The sequence below is a fragment of the Triticum aestivum genome, chromosome 1A (assembly GCF_018294505.1).
Source record: "Triticum aestivum cultivar Chinese Spring chromosome 1A, IWGSC CS RefSeq v2.1, whole genome shotgun sequence".
NCBI classification, from domain to species: domain Eukaryota; kingdom Viridiplantae; phylum Streptophyta; class Magnoliopsida; order Poales; family Poaceae; genus Triticum; species Triticum aestivum.
Window position 1 is genome coordinate 34,205,216 of NC_057794.1, and position 17,181 is coordinate 34,222,396.

The following is a 17,181-nucleotide window of genomic DNA, read 5'->3' on the forward strand; positions in this document are numbered from 1 at the left end:
GCTAGCCTCATACATTTCCTTGGGGCAATGCCTTTAAGATTAACTGTTAAAATACTCTACAGGAGTATGTGGTGAGCATGCGTCTTCAGACTTTTTTTACCAGTATCGACATCCACATATGTTTGTCAGGTTTGCAGCGTGACCATCTGGGAATATGACATTGGCCAAAAACTTGCATAACTTTAGCGTCTAGGGTAGAGGATACTTCCTGTAAGAACCCTTATGTTTCTTATCTTTTTTCCACCAATAGTCCTTCATGATGTTTAATTCCTCTAAATTCATTCTTCTGCTGGTGGTATCCTTGGTTCTACGACCAAGTTCAAGAAGTGTACCAATGATACTCTCGCATATGTACTTCTCAATGTGCATAACATCCAAGTTGTGAGGTAACCTAAGGTTCTGTGAGTATGGCCAATCATATAAGCTCGCCTTCAGGTGCCATGTAGGGTGTTCCATGCGCTTTCTATTCTACATGGATTTTCTGGATACTTACTTGGTTTGAACTTCTCCTTAGCACGATGTAACTACTAATCAACTTCTATACTTGTGAACTTATATGGTTTGAACTTCTCCTTAGCATGCTTGTAAGTACAAATGGATTCAATATCTTGCTTCCATCAAGTTCAAGAAGTGTACCAATGATTCAATATCTCAGCACAAATGGGTCGGCTCGTTAACATTCATTTAGTCGTTGTTGCTCATTTGGTGGCCACAGGTTATGGTTTTCTTCATATTTTTTTAATATTTTTTGTTTTCTATTGTTTTTATTTTGATTTTCTCTATTTCTTAATCATTTTTCTATTTTTCTTTGTTTTTTGAATAAGATTTCTTCATTTCTTTCATGATTTTACTAGTTTTTTCTTTCATTTTCTTCATTTTTATTTGTTTCTTTCCCAGTTTTCACCTATTTTTTTATTTCCTTGCTTTCCTTTTCTTTGTTTATTTTCTTGGTTTTCTATGTTCCCTTCTCAGATTTCACTATTTTTCTTTCCTTTGCATAGGTTTTCTTCATTTTCCTCTTTTGTTTTTGGGTTTTTAAATTTTATTTTTGTTTTCTTTGTTTTTTCTATGTTTCCATGTCGATTTTCATCGATTTATTTTTGTTCAACACATGCCTACTTTTCTCAATACGCATCGATTTCTTGTATTTGGTTAGGGGTCATTTGAGAGAGACCATCTTAATCCTACACCTCTCACAGATTGATAAACCTTAGGTCATCCATTTGAGGGAAAATTGCTACTGTCCTACAAAACTCTGCGCTTGGAGGCCCAACACGTGTCTACAAGAATAAAGTTGCGTAGTAGACATCAAGCTCTTTTCTGGCGCCGTTGCCGGGGGGAGAGTGCTTGAAGGTATATCTTTAGATCTTGCAATCGAATATTTTAGTTTCTTGTTTTATCACTAGTTTGGTTTATAAAAGAAAACTACAAAAAATGGAATTGAGGTTGCATCATATTATTGATCATATTTATAATATCTTTCTTGAAAATGATGGTTCAGAAAATTGTGATCAATTGTTAGAAGAAGAAGTCAATAAAATGTTTGGCACAAAATATTTGAATGATGAGCATTATTGCAATGTTGTTAGTATGAATTCTTTGAATATCCATGTTGCTAATGATATGCAAAGCCATAAGCTTGGGGATGCTATATTTGATGATTATGATATTTTTAGTCCCCCGAGTTTTGATGAGAAAATTTATTATGATGATTGCATACCTCCTATTTATGATGATTATATTGATGGAAGTGGATTCAAAGATGTCATGACTTTATTTGATGATGAATCCACTATTTTGGAAGAGGTTGCAATTGATTATGACAACAAAGTTGCTACCTATGATGATTATGGTGATGACATATATGCTATATTGAATAATGATAACCATGAAACTTGTCATCATGATTTTAATTTTCAATCCCATGATAGTTATTTTGTTGAGTTTGCTCCCACTACTATTCATAAGAATAAATTTGCTTGTGTGGAGAGTAATAAAATTTCTATGCTTATGCATCATGAAAATAATGCTTTATGTGATAGTTATTTTGTTGAATTCATTCATGATGCTACTGAAAATTATTATGAGAGAGGAACACATGCTTCTACGTATCTCAATAATATCAAGTTTCCTCTCTATGTGTTGAAATTTTTTAAGTTGCACTTGTTTTGCCTTCCTATGCTAGTTGATTCTTGCTTCCATGAATTGTTTGCTCACAAAATCTCTATGCATAGGAAGAGTGTTAGGCTTAAATGTGCTAGTCATATGCTTCATGATGCTCTCTTTATGTTTCAATTCTTATCTTTTATGCGAGCATCATTGAAATCATCATGCCTAGCTAAAAGGCATTAAAGAAAAGTGCTTGTTGGGAGACAACCCAACACTTTTACCTATTGTTTTTGTGTGTTCACATGATTAGGCTACTGTAGTAATCATGTGTTATTGCTTTTGTTTCAATAAAGTGCCAAGTAAGACCTTTGGGATGGCTTACGGTGATAGTTGCTTTGATCTTGCTGAAAAACAGAAACTTTTGCGCTCAAGAAAACAATTCTCATTTTTAACATAAGCCTGCTAAAATGCTGATTCTTCTTGCAGAATATTAATATACAAATTTATCACGCGGTCCTAAATTTTATGAATTTTTGGAGTAGTAGAAGTATGGTTTGAGTACAGATTACTACAGACTATTTTGTTTTTGACAGATTTTGTTTTCAATGCATAGTTTGCTTGTTTTCTAGTTTCCATGGCTTATATTTCTCAATATAAATTGTGGAAATGATATGCTACAGTAGGCATTGTGTGAGAACAATTATGAATCTTGTCTTTGATAGTACCAAAAGTGGAATGGTTTGCCCTTTATCATACTAACCCATCTCACAAAGTTCCGTTAAGTTTTGTGTGATTGAAGTTTTCAAGTTTTGGGTGAGATGTCGATATGAGGAGAATAAGGAGTGACAAGACCCTAATATTGGGGATGCCCAAGGCACCCCAAGGTAATATTCAAGGAAGATCCAAGCAACTAAGCTTGGGGATGCCCCAGAAGGCATCCCCTCTTTCATCTCCAACATTATCGGTAACCTCACTTGGAGCTATGTTTTCATTCGTCACATGATATGTGTTTTGCTTGGAGCATCAATTTATTTTTTTAGGATTTGCTTTATGTTATTTATAATAATGTTTTGCATCTTTTATTTCAATAAACGTGGCAATGCTAGCCTTTGCCATGCTTATTTTGCAAGTATACATGTTGCTGTTTGAAAATAGAAAGTTTACCGCTGTTGCAAAAATTCCCTAGAAAAGTCAGAATGTGATAAAATGTTGAAACCTTTTGCAAAATAAGCTCTGATAAATTTTCTACAATGTGGTAAATTTCATAATTTTTGGAGTTAAAGAAGTATTGATACACTTACATTCTTTACAGACTGTACTATTTTCGCAGATTGCTGCTATAGTTGCATTGTTTGCATATGTTTGCTTGTTTAATGATTCTATTTGCGGATAGGAGTATTAAATATGCAGAGGCATTTAGTATGCAATGTTGAATAATAATCTTAGTAATTTGCTACAGTAGAGAATGATAAGGTTTTTGCATTGGTTTATACTAACTTATCTCATGAGTTCTTGTTGAGTTTTGTGTGGATGAAGCTTTTGAGATTTAGGAAAACCGTGATATGAGAAGAATTAAGGAGACACAAAAGCTCAAGCTTGGGGATGCCCAAGGCACCCCAAGATAATATTCAAGAAGTCTCAAGCATCTAAGTTTGGGGATGCCCCGGTAGGCATCCCACCTTTCTTCTTCAACAATTGTCGGTTAGTATCGGTTGAGCCTAAGTTTTTGCTTCTTCACATGATGCGTGCTATCCTTGGATTGTCATTTTATTTTGTTTTGCTTGCTGTTTTAATAAAGTACTTAGATCTGAAAGTTTTTAACTAAAATAGAGTCCTCAAATAATTGCCAGGGAGGCTAAGTAAGTGGCATTCACATCCCGTCAATGAAGCTCTTTTCTATGTCATTTCTTGTGCTTCACTTATATCCTATGAGTAAATTGTTGAATAAATTGAATATCATGAAGTTGAAACCATATCATACCTAGTGGTAGCTTCACATTGGGTTTAGAAAGTGAAATCTTTTGAGGCTTGACAATCACAACATTGGTAATACAAGAAATTCACGAATAATTAGTATAAGGAAGAGAACTTTCACATATAAATACACTATCATGGTGATCATTTGTGATTGTGAGCCCCCATCAAAATATTACATGCCAAAATTGTTGACGTTGGACAAGGAAGACAACGTAATGGTTTATGTTTGTTCATATTCACATAGAAGTTATATTGTCATATATCCTTCAACATGTGGTGCTTTCCCCCCATCTTTGCTAGCCAAAAATTCCGCACCAAGTAGAGATACTACTTGTGCATCCAAAAACCCTTAAACCCAAATCTTATTTTCAAGAGTCCATCATACCCACCTAAGGATTGAGCAAGATCCTTCAAGTAAGTTGTCATCGGTGCAATAAGGCAATAAAAATTGCTTCTAAATGTGTGAGATCATTTAGTGTAAGAGAAAATTGAGCGGTGTACGAACTTGTGATGACAAAGTAATAAAAGCGACAGACTGCATAATAAAGGTTGCTATCATAAGGGGCAATATAACGTGACGTTCTTTTACACTAAGGGATTGAGCATACAAACAAATAAGCGCATGGCAACCTCTGCTTCCCTCTGCGAAGGGCAAATCTTTTACTTTTCAGTATTTACTTTTATGCAAAGAGTCAAAGTATTCCTCTCTATTCCTTTTTATTTTCTCTTTTGGTAAGCATCATGTGGTGAGGAAAGATCTAGGCACATATGTCCAGATGAATATGGGTAGCATGAGTTATTATTGTTGACATCACCCTTGAGGTGAATACGTTGGGAGGCAAAATTATAAGCCCCTATCTTTCTATGTGTCCGGTTGAAACGTTTTGCTCATGTGTACAAGGTGAGCGTTAGCAATCATTGAAGACCATATGATGGTTGAGTATGTGGACCTCTTACATAAACTCTATTGAATAAGTTGAATTGCAATTGCTTGGTGACTAAGAACATAGGTTGTTGAGTTTCAAGAGAATTCATTGTTTGAACCTTAACATGTGAATTGGTTGCCACTATAACATGAGAAGTTTCATAAGAAAGAATTGTTGTTATGATGCTAGGAAGAGTGATTGAAATTATCATTGATCAAACTTTTGCAGTTTGCTAGCACTCACACTTCATAAATTATTTCTTTTATAATTTACCTAATAGAGGACGAGTAGGAATTAAGCTTGGGGATGCTGATACGTCTCCAACGTATCTATAATTTATGAAGTATTCATGCCAATATATTATCATTCTTAGATGTTTTACAATCATTTTATAGCAACTTTATATCATTTTTTGGGACTAACCTATTGACCCAGTGCCCAGTGCCAGTTGCTATTTTTTGCTTGTTTTTTATATCGCAGAAAATCAATATCAAACGGAGTCCAAACACCGTGAAACTTTTTGGAGATTTTTTTGGACCAAGAGGAACCCAATGGGCCAGAGCTGCACCTAGAGGGTGCCACGAGGGGAGCACAACCCACCATTGCACGCTAGGGGCCCCTGGCGCGCCCAGGTGGGTTGTGCCCACCTCGGTGGCCTCCCATACCCCTTCTTTGCACTATACATTCACAAATATTCCGAAACCCTTCGGGGTTAACCTAGATCAGAAGTTTCGCCGCCGCAGGGCTCCATAGCCACCGGAAACCAATCTAGACCCGTTCTAGCACCCTGCCGGAGGGGGAATCATCTCCGGTGGCCATCACGATGAGGAGGGAGTAGTCCACCCTCGAGGTTGAGGGTTTGTGCTAGTAGCTATATGTTTAATCTCACTCTCTCGTGTTCTTGAGATGTCACGATCTTGATGTATCGCGGGCTTTGTTAATATAGTCGGATCATATGGTGTTTTCCCCTCTCTATCTTATTGTGATGAATTGAGTTTTTCCCTTTGAGATTTCATGGTTACGGATTGAATACTTTTATGGATTTGAGAACACTTGATATATGTCTTGCAATTGAATACTCGTGGTGACAATGGGGTATCGTATTGATACACTTGATGTATGTTTTGGCACTCAACTTGCGGATTCCGGCAGTGATATTGGGGTAATCTATGCATAGGGGTTGATGCACGTTTTTGTCCTTGTTTCTCCGGTAGAAATCTTGGGGCACTCTTTGTAGTTCTTTATGTGGATTGAGTATTATGAATATGTGCTTTGGTGTTATTCTAGTACGAAGTCTAGGATAGATCGAACGGAAACAATAGATTTGTGTTATTTTAGTACGAACTCTTGAATAGATCGATTGGAAAGAATAGCTTTGAGGTGGCTTCGTACCCTACAAACAATTGCTATCTTTTGTTCTCCGCTAATCGGATCTCGGGAGTAATTCTTCGTTGCACTTTGAGGGATAATCATATGATCCAACTATGTTACCATTGTTGAGAGATTGCACTAGCGAAAGTACGGACCCTGGGCCTTGTTTTTAAGCATTGCAACACCGTTTTTTTGCCCGTTTGCTACTAGTTACCTTGCTGTTTTTATAATTTCATATTACAAAAACCAATATCTACTATCCATATTACACTTTTGTCATCATCTCTTCGCCGAACTAGTGCATCTATACAATTTGCCATTGTATTGGGTGTGTTGTGGACACAAGAGATTTCTTGTATTTGGTTGCAGGGTCGTTTGAGAGAGACCATCTTCATCCTACACCTCTCACGGACTGATAAACCTTAGGTCATCCACTTGAGGGAAAATTGCACTATCCTACAAAACTCTGTGCTTGGAGGCCCAACACGTGTCTACAAGAATAAAGTTGCGTAGTAGACATCAGCAATATATTTTTTAGTGTACAAACGAATCTTTTTTTGATAGACATTAAAAAATTCAAATACATGATGTATATTTTCATTTAATACATATTTTGAACACTATTTCTATTTGTCGTACATGGTCCACAGTTTTTCAAGTACATGTTGAACATTTTTAAATTAATTTTTTTAACTATTGAACTGTTTTTAGATGTCACAATTTTTTTGAAAGACGAAAATATATCTTTAAAACACCGCATACATTATTTCAGTCGTACAAATTTTTTTTGTTTTATGCAAACATTGTTTTACATCGTATACACATTTTTCGTTGTCATGAACTTTGTTTTGGAAGCTATCGACATTTTTAGGTGTGCTAACAATTTTGCATACTGTTTTAACGTTTTAAAAGTCATTATTTTTATTTTTAAATAAATTTATGTTTCCATGACGTCGACATGAAGCACTTTTTTATACACAAGACGATGTAAATGTTGCTTTTAATATATGTTTTGAGCACTTCTATGAATATGTGGTCAACATTTTTTCAAATACATGGTGACCATTTTTGTATGCTAATAATTTTTCCTTCTAAAACTACGCTAATATTTTTTTTACAAACATTTTCATAAATGTTAGCCTTTTTTTTAAACACAGGAACATTTCTTTAAAATGTCACGTACATTTTGTTAATCATACAAAATATTTTAATACTATGCAAACCATTTTCTTACATTTTATACACAATTTTCAGAAAATAAACACACACATCTTTCTGTAACGCAGGGTCATTGTTTCATTGTCACTGACATTTTTAAATTGCACTAACATTTTTTATACCATGTTAACAATTTTCAAAATCATGGTTTTATTATTTTAAAGTAAATTTAAGTGTTTTTATATATTCATTTAAAATGTACATAAAAAGGATCAGAAAAAAATGTGTGACTTCATCATGGCCCATCATGATGTCGGCACGACGGACACGGTTCCTTATTCGGCCGGCTATAGCGCATGCAAAGCGAGGCTGGTTACCATGGGACCTTCTATTCGTTGCTGCAACAAGTCGGTGGTTCGCACAGGGCGACTCAGCTAGACCGGCCCATTTGCAGTGACACGGGTTGTCACAGACGTACAGTGTTAGCGACGTGAAACAACGCAGAAAAAGGAGGGGCTGGCGCTAGGACTCGAACACGCGACCTCGAGGTCGGTTACACAGTATGCAAACCAATAGCCACTGAGAAACACAAGTTCTCATGTGATATTGGCAGCGCGATGTTTAAAGAGGTAAACAACAGCGGAAAAACTTAAAACATCACATAGAAAAATTTCCCATAAACACAAGTCTATGTGAGCGATCGAACCGAGAACCTCTTGCTACCAATGAACGTCGCTAGCCACCATCATTACTAACATTTTTTGAAATTCCTTGAACAATTTTTGAATTCACGAACACATTTTGAAAACATGATTTTCTTTGAACAATTTGGAAAGTGAATTTCCCCAACAATTTTTAACTTTGTCAAAAATATTCAAAGGTGAACATTTTTTTTGAAATTACCCGAACACTTTTTCAATTCACGAACAAATTTTGAAGGCATGATATTTTTTGAACAATTTGGAAAGTGCAATTCCCAAACATTTTTAAAATTTGTGAACAAAATTTCAAGTCAAGCATTTTTTGAAATTCCTGGAGTTTATCTAGAATTTGCAAATAAATTTTAAATTTGCGAACAAATTTTGAAAGTGGGAACATCTTTTGAAATTCCCGGACATTATCTGAATTCATAAACAAAAATTAAAATGTTAATTTTTTTAGAAACTGAAACTCTAAACTTTTTCGATATTTTGAACATTTTTGGTAAAGTAGCAAACAATTTTCAAAATTCTAATTCTGTTTGAATTTTGAACAAAAATTTGGAAACGTGAACATTTTAGAAAAAATGAACGAAAATAGAAACGCGAACATTTTTTAAAATTTCCGAGCATTTATTGAAAAGTAAAGATTAATTCGGAAAAGGAAAGAAAAGAGAAAAAGAAACAAAGAAAAGAAAAGAAAAACACGATAAAGGAAGAAAACGAAAAAAGAAAAAAATGAAAGAAGGATAGGAAAGCAAAAATGAAATAGGAAAAAATTAAAATTGAAAAAGACATAAACCGGTTTAGGAGCCTTTCCTTAACTTCTAGAAGGTTTGTAAAACTAGAAAACCCAGCTGGAACCTACTAGAACATTCCCAAAACCATCCAATACTGTAGCATGTTCTTTATTGATAATTGGGCCGGCCAGGTCGCTCGGTGCATCGCTAGACCTGTGCGAGCCTACGACAATCTGCCGTAGAATGTGGCAGATAGGATTTACTGGCTACCGCCCTTCATTAAATGAGGCATAATAGCACCCCCCCCCTTATGCGCTAGTTGGGACAACAGTGCACATAGGGGCTCTTCGCGTGGGCCTTGGCCGAGTAAAGTACTGGCTCGATTGCTACTCGCTCAACATCGCTCGCTCGATTGCTAATCGCTCGGTTGGGTCTATACATTTACACATTGTTTTTTTTCAGCTCGTCTTTTGCTTGCTGGTTTGCTATTTTAGGAAAAAGCCATCGGTTTTCTTCGGTCATATTTGAAATAGACAAAAATCAAATTTCTCCACAAATTTGGACATGTTCAATAATTTAAAAAACTTCATGAATTTGAAAAAGAATACACGAATTTGAAAAAATTTCATGAATTTGAAAGGAGTTTGCTAATTTGGAAAAATTTCACAATGTTTTAAAAATATCACAAATCTGAAAGCACTCGGTGGACATTGAAAAAAAGCTTGTGCAAAACGTTACAAAAAAGGTAAGGAATTTAAGAACTGCACAAATTGTAAAAACATATTATAATTTTCTGGAAAATCAAGAATTTGAAGAAAAGACCAAAAATCAAAAAGGGAAAGGAAAAGAGAAAACTAAAACTAAAAACTAAAACAGGAAAAACGAGAAAACCAAATAAAAGCTGGTCAAAAAACATAGGAAAGAATTTTCTGAGAAAACCAGGCTGAACGATTCCCAAAACAGGACTGAGGAAGGAAAAACCGGACCAGAAGCTTCTCTCAGCTTCCATAACCGATATACATAGTGGGCGATCTTATATGGGCCGGCCCATGCGAGTAACGCATTAATTTGCGCTACATGCACCAAATAGGAGATGCGGCCATTCCTGGACGAACGACTGTGCCCTGCTTCTTAACCCTCAGCACAGAGTCAAGCGAGGTGAGAGCAGAGCCTCAAAAAGGAAATACACCGGAGAACGAACATGTGGTTCTCGCCCTTGAATACCGCTCAATTCCAGGGGTATTTTGGGAAGATATTCCAGGGGGGCCACCTGTCAGGTCGAAGCCTAGGAGGGATGGCACATGGCAGACAGGCCATCAACACCGACTCGTTCTATATAAGCACGCTGCCAGCTGCATCAAATACGCTGCCTTTGCTAACTGGGAAGAAGAACTTCCACTTCCCCTAGCTTTGATAGAAAACAAAGAAAGAAAACCGAGAAGCTCTCACCATGGCAACCAATGGGTACTCCAATGGCGGCAGCACCAAGGGAAAGCCCATCAAGTGCAAAGGTTCTCCCCGATCTTGATAATTCCTCCTCCTCCCGGCCATTTTCCTCTTCTCATCTATGCACCGGCCGCGCCGGCGCCATGGACTATCTGAATAACCCCGGTTGGATGTGTTGCAAACAGCGGCGGTGGCGTGGGGTCCCGGCGAGCCGCTGGTGATGCAGGAGGTGGAGGTGGCGCCGCCGGCGCGCATGGAGGTGCGCGTCAAGGTCCTCTACACTTCCATCTGCCACACGGACCTCAGCTTCTGGAGAGGAGAGGTATCCATGGAGATGCTTTGATTACTTTTTTCCTTTATCCTTTGATGATCGATCTGTGGGCATCTGATTCTAACCACATCTCCTGCGTGCTTTGACGACGCAGAACGAGCGTCAACGCAGGTTCCCTCGCATCTTTGGACACGAGGCAGCCGGGTAAGCAATCGTTTCCCACCCTTAATTTCCAATTTCCTCTTTGATTTTTGTCCTTCCCATGCTACTACTTCTTCACAATTATTCTCGAGGCCGATGGGCTATGTGTTGACATGTATAGCTCGTACAGTTTTGAGCCGAATATAGCTAGCTCGTACAGCTGAGATGAGATGTCAAGGGACTTTGTGATTAGCTATTTTATTTATTTATTCATTGTTTATTTCGAGATAGCTTAGGACATGTGCCACGTGGCAATTAGCTTTCTTCTGGAGTGAGAAAATTTGTGCTTATCTAGGGCGGAGAAGTCAAGGTTCAACTGACTTTTTCTAGCCACACGCAATCGCTTCTTAATCACTCCGTACGTTCGCTTAAGCAGAAGACACAGTTCTGGTGCAGTACTCAGAAGGCAGGCCAGGTGCAGTACTCACTGTCAGACTATTTTGACAGACTATTTTTTACAGACTATTTTTACACGGCAGTAGAAACCGGAAAAGTGTTTCCTCTTAGCCCGAGAATGGGAAAAAAAAGGTTATGCATATATAGGTGTTTAATGCACAACTGGTCAGACAAGAAACATCTTTGTGGATGGAAGGTAGGATATACTCCCTCCGTTCCTAAATACTTGTCTTTCTAGGCATTTCAACAAGTGACTACATACGAAGCAAAATGAGTGAATCTACACTCTAAAATATGTCTACATACATCCGTATGTAGTAGTTATTTGAAATGTCTAGAAAGACAAATATTTGGGAACGGAGGGAGTATGTATCTATCCATGCAGGTCAGACAGATGAGAGGCGATAGCATTTTGTATGCATCTTTAAATATGGTTATTATATGGTTGTTGTCACATGGACACCCTGCGGCGGTTGATGACAAACGGAGCGTTGGGCCTTCCAAAGCATGGCTCCATCACCCCAGCCTAGCTCATACGCCCATCCCTTGGCATCACATGCATGTGCAGACTTTGACTTCAGAAATAAAACAATGGTTTTGATGGGCTATGTGTCCGCTGCAATAACTGATCCTAGATATACCATTCTATTGCACTTATATACGGAGTATTTCTCAAAGTTCAACTAACCAGGGTCTATAAAACATGTCAAATACATCTTGTGACATTCTACTGCACTTCTATATTTTGAAAGTTGAGCTGACGGCGACAGCCCCTCGTGTTATCTGCAGAGTGGTGGAGAGCGTCGGAGAAGGCGTGGAGGACCTCGCGCCAGGAGATCACGTCGTGCCTATCTTCAACGGGGAGTGCGGGACGTGCGCCTACTGCCACTCCAGCGCGACCAACCTGTGCGGGACCTACCGTGTGGACGCTTTCAAGAGCACCATGGTTTCCGACAACGGGACGAGGTTCTCCGTGGTGAACACCTCCGGTGACACAGTGCCGGTCTATCACTTCCTCAACACCTCCACCTTCGCCGAGTACACCGTGCTCGACGCCGCCTGCGCCGTCAAGATCAACCCCGCCGCCCCGCTGGAGAAGATGTGCCTCCTCAGCTGTGGCATCTCCACAGGTAAATTTTTTTGCTTCAAATTATTAATTGCGTCCAGTTGATGCTCTTGTTCTCTTAGTTTGATTAATCAATAATTATACTCGATCAATCAATCGACCTGAATTATTTAACATGGATGATTATATGAGAACAAAACCGGCATGCAAGTGGACATGGCACGGGCTTATCAACTAGGTCACCCTTTTTGGATTTTAATTTGGAAAACGGCATGGCGATTTGGCAGACTGAAGCTCAAGAGATGGTTCGAATGTTGACTTCGGTCACTATCACTCCCACCGTCGATAGCAAAAGATTTTTCAAAAAAAATATAAATTGGTATTGACAGGGAGTCACTGTCGTGCACATCAGTTTCGAAGGTGCCTGCTATGCCCGGTAACCTTGTGAGGACTTCTCTAGAATGAAAGAAACATCTGAGTTCAAAATGTTTCAGTATCATCACTTCTGGAATACAAATGTTGTGGACACACGAATTTCTCTGAAACTGCGTACAAATATTTCTTTGCATATTAATGTTTATTATTATTATTGTTGTTGTTGTTGTTGTTGTTGTTGTTGTTGTTGTTGTTGTTGTTGTTGTTGTTGTTGTTGTTGTTGTTGTTGTTGTCTACGAATTTAATATTGGCAATTAGTATAGCAATTTTTTATGTAACGCAATTTTATTTTCGATTTCAGGAGTGGGAGCTGCATGGAACACTGCAAACGTGTCCAAGGGCTCCACCGTAGCAATATTCGGACTTGGTGCTGTTGGCCTTGCGGTTAGTCAATTAAGGACCTGTGATCATCACGCAGAAAAGAACTTATGAACATTTTTTTCTGCTAGCACAATACAATAATAAAAGTTGCAATGAACTGGTGATGAACTTTTTCAAAACAAAATGCCGGAATATTTTCAATAATCTCTTTTACTTTAGGTTGGCGAAGGAGCAAGAATAAGAGGGGCATCTCAGATCATCGGCGTGGACATCAACCCTGAAAAGTTTGCCAAAGGTGCGCGTTCGGCCATGTCGTGTTCTTGCTCAATGTCATTTTCCATCTTGTAACTAAAAATGTCCCTTTCCAATAAACGCCTTGTCTACAAGGGAGGTAATATAGAGGCCTGTCATCTGTCGTACTTTTATGCGTGTCCAGTGAGTCACGGACAATGGCAAAATGGCAACGTGAATCTACAACGGGAAACACTTCTACTCAGATCAAACCATGGGCGTCGCTTTCCTCTCCGTGGCCGTGGGCACTGCCAATCTTGATTGTGTTACGTGTACATTGCAGGCAAAGAGATGGGCATCACGGATTTCGTCAACTCGAAGGCGTGCGGCAAGCCCGTCCACGAGGTGATCAGGGAGTTGACGGATGGGGGCGTCGACTACAGCTTCGAGTGCAGTGGCAACGTTGATGTGCTTCGAGAGGCCTTCGTTTCTACACACGACGTACGCATTTCCCCCTTCCTTCGCAATCAACTTTTCTGAAGAGCAACTGTCAAAAAGAAGCTTTTCTGAAGAGCAATTTCATTTTATTTATCTTTTTCTAGAGAATTTTATTTTGTTAATCCAGTATGGGGACACAAAGTGTTCCCCTCTTTTTCTGAGGGGAACACATTGGCTGCTGATGTCATTGGCTGGACAGTTTTCAAGCAATTAGGCTCATCAACCTCATAAATCGTGTGAATCTAGGGTTGGGGACTGACCGTGGTGCTGGGGATCCATCCGACGCCCCGGATGATGCCGCTCCATCCCATGGAGCTCTTTGATGGCCGTCGGATCACCGGGTGCACCTTTGGTGACTTCAAGGGCAAGTCGCAGCTTCCCCTCCTCGTCGACCAGTGCATGCAGGGGGTAATCACTGTTTTCTTCATTGTTTGCTCACAATACATGTCAATAAACTAAAAATTAAAATGAATAACAACATTTATAATTTACTAAACGGCAATGACTGTTTTCTTTACAGGAGGTGAAGATAAACTTTGATGGCTTCATAACCCATGAGATGCCATTCTCGGAGATCAATGAGGCTTTCCGGCTGCTGGAGGAAGGCAAGTCCCTCAGGTGTGTGCTACGTCTGTGATGAGGCGCACAAGGAATTGCAAGTGTGTGTTGACGAGATATACCGTTGTTGTTAATACCATTTACTGTACATCTTGTATAATTAAATCGAAGGTTATATTTCACTCAAAATGAAGACGACTATGTTGGGTTCGCCTGGGTGTCACTGGACCGAGAGCTCTTTAATCTCGGTTGATCCACCTGCCGCTTCTGTGCTCTCCTTTTTTTGGCTTTGTTTGTGTTGCGCCAGTTTGTGTAATTATATCAGAATTCATCTTCGTAAATGTGAGTACACATTATGCCATGTAGGCTTGTGGAATGCGATCAAAATAGAAGAGCACCTTCGCTCCGCCTTTAATCGTGAAGTGTACAAATAACGTGCAAGGATAGTGCTCCGGCGCAATTCATCTCACTCCTGAGAAAACTGGCTCTTGCTTCACCATGCACGGATGTTAGCCCCCAAAGAAAATAAAAAAAACCATTTGGAAAAACTGGCTGCTCCTCACTTCGGAGAAAATATACAAAAAATATTCGTATATTCCAAAAATGTTCATGTTCTTTAAAAGTTCATGCATTAGAGGAAAACAAATCATGTGTTTTCTAGTGGTTACCCTCTCTAGAGTTCATACTCTTCATAGTTGGTAAAATTATTGCAAGGAGACCTTACAAGGAAGCCTCAACAAAGGAACGTTGCTCTAATACTAATTGAAGGATCGGTTATTAGGTCTAGAGCATTTTTTAACCGGTCTAGAGCATTGACTAAGAATAAACTGATAAAACAACACTAAGATAAACTGAGTCTAATAAAAAAATTGAGATTAAAATAAAGATACAAGAGAAACTAATTTAAAACCTATTTTCCACCTTATATACTTTTCTTAAACCATGCATGCAGGAGAGCTGCATGTCTTATATTAAGATAGAAAAATAACATGATCGTTGCAGTAAAACCGATCGGATTTTTATTTAAAGAACCTATTTTCCACCTAATACACCGACAACTAGAAGCAATATGAAGATACAACTAAATAGAGTAATTAGCTTTCTTCTGAAGTGAGACAATTTGTGCGTGTCTGAGGAGAAGTCGAGATTTAATTGACTTTCGGTAGCCACACGTAATCGCTTCTTAATAATTACTCTATTTGCTTAAGCAAAAGTTAGTTGGGATGATGGAAATCGGAAGCGATTTCCCTCTTTAGCTGACAATAGAAGAAAAAGAGTTATGCATATATACTTGTTTTATTTATACAACTGGCCAGACAAACCATCTTTCCGGAAGGTAGGATGTATCCATCCATGTCGGTCAGTTAGATCAGGGGCGATAGCATTATGCACATGTATCTAAATATAGTTATATGATTGTTGTCACATGGGCACCCTGTGGCCCTGGATGACAAATGGCGCATTGGTCTTCCAACGCAAACCCCAAAGCATGGCTCCATTATCCCAACCTAGCTCATACGCCCATCCTTTGGCATCTACTCCCAAAGTATCTAGCTTGTCGTTCTTGCCGGCTGATGCCATGTGCAGACTTTGACTTCAATAAAGCAACCATTGTGGACAACAAATTTACTTTGTTTTTGGAAATGAAAAAATGGTCAAATTCGGAAATGGGCAGAGAAGTCTGTCACTGCAGACAATATCCTTGCACTCTTTTTTTTTTGGAAAATAAAAAAGGGTCAAATTCAGACATGGTTATAACATGTCTACTCAGCTTGTTTCTGACGGAGGCAATCACTCGTGTACAATGTGGTGGAGAGTGCCACTCTGTACAACTTGTTTTATTCTATTGCATTCACATGGCAGTGGAAAACATGTTATTGCAGCTTGCTTTATTCTGTTGCATTTATATATTTTTCAAAGTTGAGCTGACCCGACAGGGGCAATCACTCGTGTTATGTACTCCCTCCATTATAATCTAGTGTCCAGATGTTTTTCAAAAGTCAAACTTTGACCAAGTTTACAGGGAAAAATAACTACATTTAAAATACCAAGCATATCATTAGACACATCACGGGATATATTTACATATTATATATGTTTGATATTGTAAATATAAATAAATTTTATCTATATACTCTGTCACGGTTCGGTTAGTTTGACTTTTGAACAAAAAATCTATATGCCCTACATTGTGGAACGGATGCAGAGCGGTGAAGAGCGTTGGTGAAGGCGAGTGTTGGGAAACGTAGTAATTTCAAAAAAATTCATACGCACACGCAAGATCATGGTGATGCATAGCAACGAGAGGGGAGAGTATGTCTACGTACCCTCGTAGACCGAAAGCGGAAGCGTTTATCAACGCGGTTGATGTAGTCGTACACCTTCACGATCCGTCCCGATCAAGTACCGAATGTACGGCACCTCCGCGTTCAGCACACGTTCAGCTCGATGGCGTCCTCGCCTTCTTGATCCAGCAAGATGGGCGAAATAGTAGATGAGTACCGGCAGCATGACGGCGTGGTGACGGTGTTGGTGAAGAACAATCTTCGCAGGGCTTCGCCTAAGCACTACGAAAACTATTACGGAGGATAAACTAGAGGGGGTGGGGTTGCCGGCACACGGCTTGGTGTTTCTTTATGTCTTGGATGCTAGCCCTACCCCTCTATTTATATGTTGAGCCTTGGGGTCGAAACTTGGAGTAAAAGTCTCCACAAAATCGGTTTCACTCGAAAGGCAAGAGTCCTTCTCGGACTCCAGGGCCAGACGCCAGGGTTTCCGA

At 38.9% G+C, this 17,181-nt stretch overlaps 1 protein-coding gene across 1 annotated transcript; it reads left to right on the forward strand.

The window, feature by feature from the left end:
- The first annotated feature begins 10,342 nt into the window (after window positions 1-10,342).
- On the forward strand, window positions 10,343-14,659 carry LOC123188107 (alcohol dehydrogenase-like 4). The gene is made up of 9 exons (XM_044600148.1): window positions 10,343-10,490; window positions 10,611-10,747; window positions 10,851-10,900; window positions 12,083-12,423; window positions 13,096-13,178; window positions 13,335-13,410; window positions 13,690-13,847; window positions 14,091-14,252; window positions 14,365-14,659. The coding sequence occupies exons 1-9, from the start codon at window positions 10,430-10,432 to the stop codon at window positions 14,479-14,481; spliced, it is 1,185 nt and encodes a 394-aa protein (XP_044456083.1). The 5' UTR covers window positions 10,343-10,429; the 3' UTR covers window positions 14,482-14,659.
- The last annotated feature ends 2,522 nt before the right edge of the window (window positions 14,660-17,181 follow it).